Genomic DNA, 1,783 nt, shown 5'->3' with positions numbered 1-1,783 from the left:
AGTATCGATTTTATGAGGGTAATGCGGCTACCGAAAGACATAGTTTTGGCTTTCCAATCCGAGAGTCCAGTTTTAAACTTTTCTATCACAATGTCCCAATCTTTCTCTCTTTTCATGTTGCAACCGATCGGTACCCCGAGGTAATTGAAAGGTAATACTTCGGTGTTACAACCCATGAACGATGCCATTTCATTTAACGATTCGGTTGATACCCCTAGGCCATATAAGTTGCTTTTTGCGAAGTTCACTTTTAAGCCCAATATTTTTTCGAAACTTTGAAGTGAAATCATTAAATTCCTAGCATTTCGTTTGCTCCATTCTCCGAAAAAAATAGAATCATCCGCATATTGCAAAAGTGAAATGGTTATATCATCATGGCCTATATCAACTCCCTTGTATAAATTCATCTCCAAAGCTTTTTTTTACCATTCGATTTAGTCCTTCGGAAGCTATTATGAAAAGATAAGGGGATAGCGGGTCTCCTTGACGGATTCCTTTTTCTAGGAAAAACTTACTAATAGGTGAGCCATTTACCAATACCTAGATAGAAGTAGTTTTCAAGCATTCCTTTATCCATCGTCTCCATTTGGCCCCAAAACCCATACATCCCAATATCGAATCAAGAAAGTGCCAATTTAAACAATCAAAAGCTTTAGCAAAATCCGCTTTGAAAATTAGGCATTTCTTTTTTACTCTTTTAAGCTCTTCAACTGCTTCACTTGCAATTAGGATACCATCGAGTATTTGCCTCCCTTTAATGAACGCACTTTGTTCTAACCCAACAATTTTATGTATTACTTTACGGATGCGGTTAGCGAGGATTTTCAAAATAATCTTGTAATAGCTTCCGATCAAACTAATTGGGCGATAGTTGTTTAGGCTGCTAGCATCTTTTCTTTTTAGTATTAGTGAAATGAATGATGCGTTACACCCTTTGGAAATACACATTTTTCCCAAAAACAACTGATCGAATTGAGTAGATCCTCTTTTACTAGCCACCATACTTTTTATAGAAGCACAAGGTAAAACCATCCGGGCCTGGGGCTTTGGAACCCCCGCAATCATTAATCGCATTCCAAATCTCGATCTCGCTGAAAGGTTCCTCCAACATTGCAGCTTCAGAATCTCCGAGTTTGTCAAAATTCAAGTTTTCGACTCCCTGCACATCTATTACCTCACGCTGTTCTTATTCAAATAGTCTTTTAAAGAAGCCGAACACAGCCCCTTTTATGACCGAGGGGTTTTCTTGCCACGAGCCATCAATGTTTAGGCCACGAATGTTATTCTTGTTGTGTTTGCGTTTGATAAGGGAGTGGAAAAATTTTGAATTGTCATCGCCTTCACTTGCCCACTTTGCGTTTGCTTTTTGTTCTAACATTAATGTTTTTTCCTTTCCCTTTTTCAGCCACAAACATCTAGCATCGAGCCAACTTGACTTTTCTGCTTCAGTCAAATCAGAAGATTCAACTTTATATTCCAGTTCCAATGTTATCTTCTTGGCAAGATCGATCTCATTATCAACATCACCATACTGTGTTTTACTCCATTTTCGCAAGGCTTCCTTGACATTCTTTAGTTTATTTCGAAAGATATAATCGAGTCTTGTTCCACCAACATTCTTGTTCCATGATTCTGCAATGAGAGCTTCGATGTCTTTATTTTCCAACCGAACATCAAATATTTTAAATGGCTTCGGGCCAAAGTCAACATTGTTATCTTGAAGAGTAATTGGGCAGTGATCCGATCTTCCACGATTTAGAGTAGTGGTTGTGATGTGCCCCAT

The 1,783-nt window shown here is 38.3% G+C and overlaps 1 protein-coding gene across 1 annotated transcript; it reads right to left on the bottom strand.

Moving 5' to 3' along the window:
* Positions 1-1,186: 1,186 nt before the first annotated feature.
* On the bottom strand, positions 1,187-1,783 carry LOC139841797 (uncharacterized). The gene has a single exon (XM_071831998.1). It carries the CDS (start codon positions 1,781-1,783, stop codon positions 1,187-1,189), a length of 597 nt encoding a protein of 198 aa, XP_071688099.1.

The sequence above is a fragment of the Rutidosis leptorrhynchoides genome, chromosome 1 (assembly GCF_046630445.1).
Source record: "Rutidosis leptorrhynchoides isolate AG116_Rl617_1_P2 chromosome 1, CSIRO_AGI_Rlap_v1, whole genome shotgun sequence".
NCBI classification, from domain to species: Eukaryota; Viridiplantae; Streptophyta; class Magnoliopsida; order Asterales; family Asteraceae; genus Rutidosis; species Rutidosis leptorrhynchoides.
The sequence above is the reverse complement of the archived record's forward strand: the minus strand, read 5'-3'. Positions and strand labels throughout refer to the sequence as shown.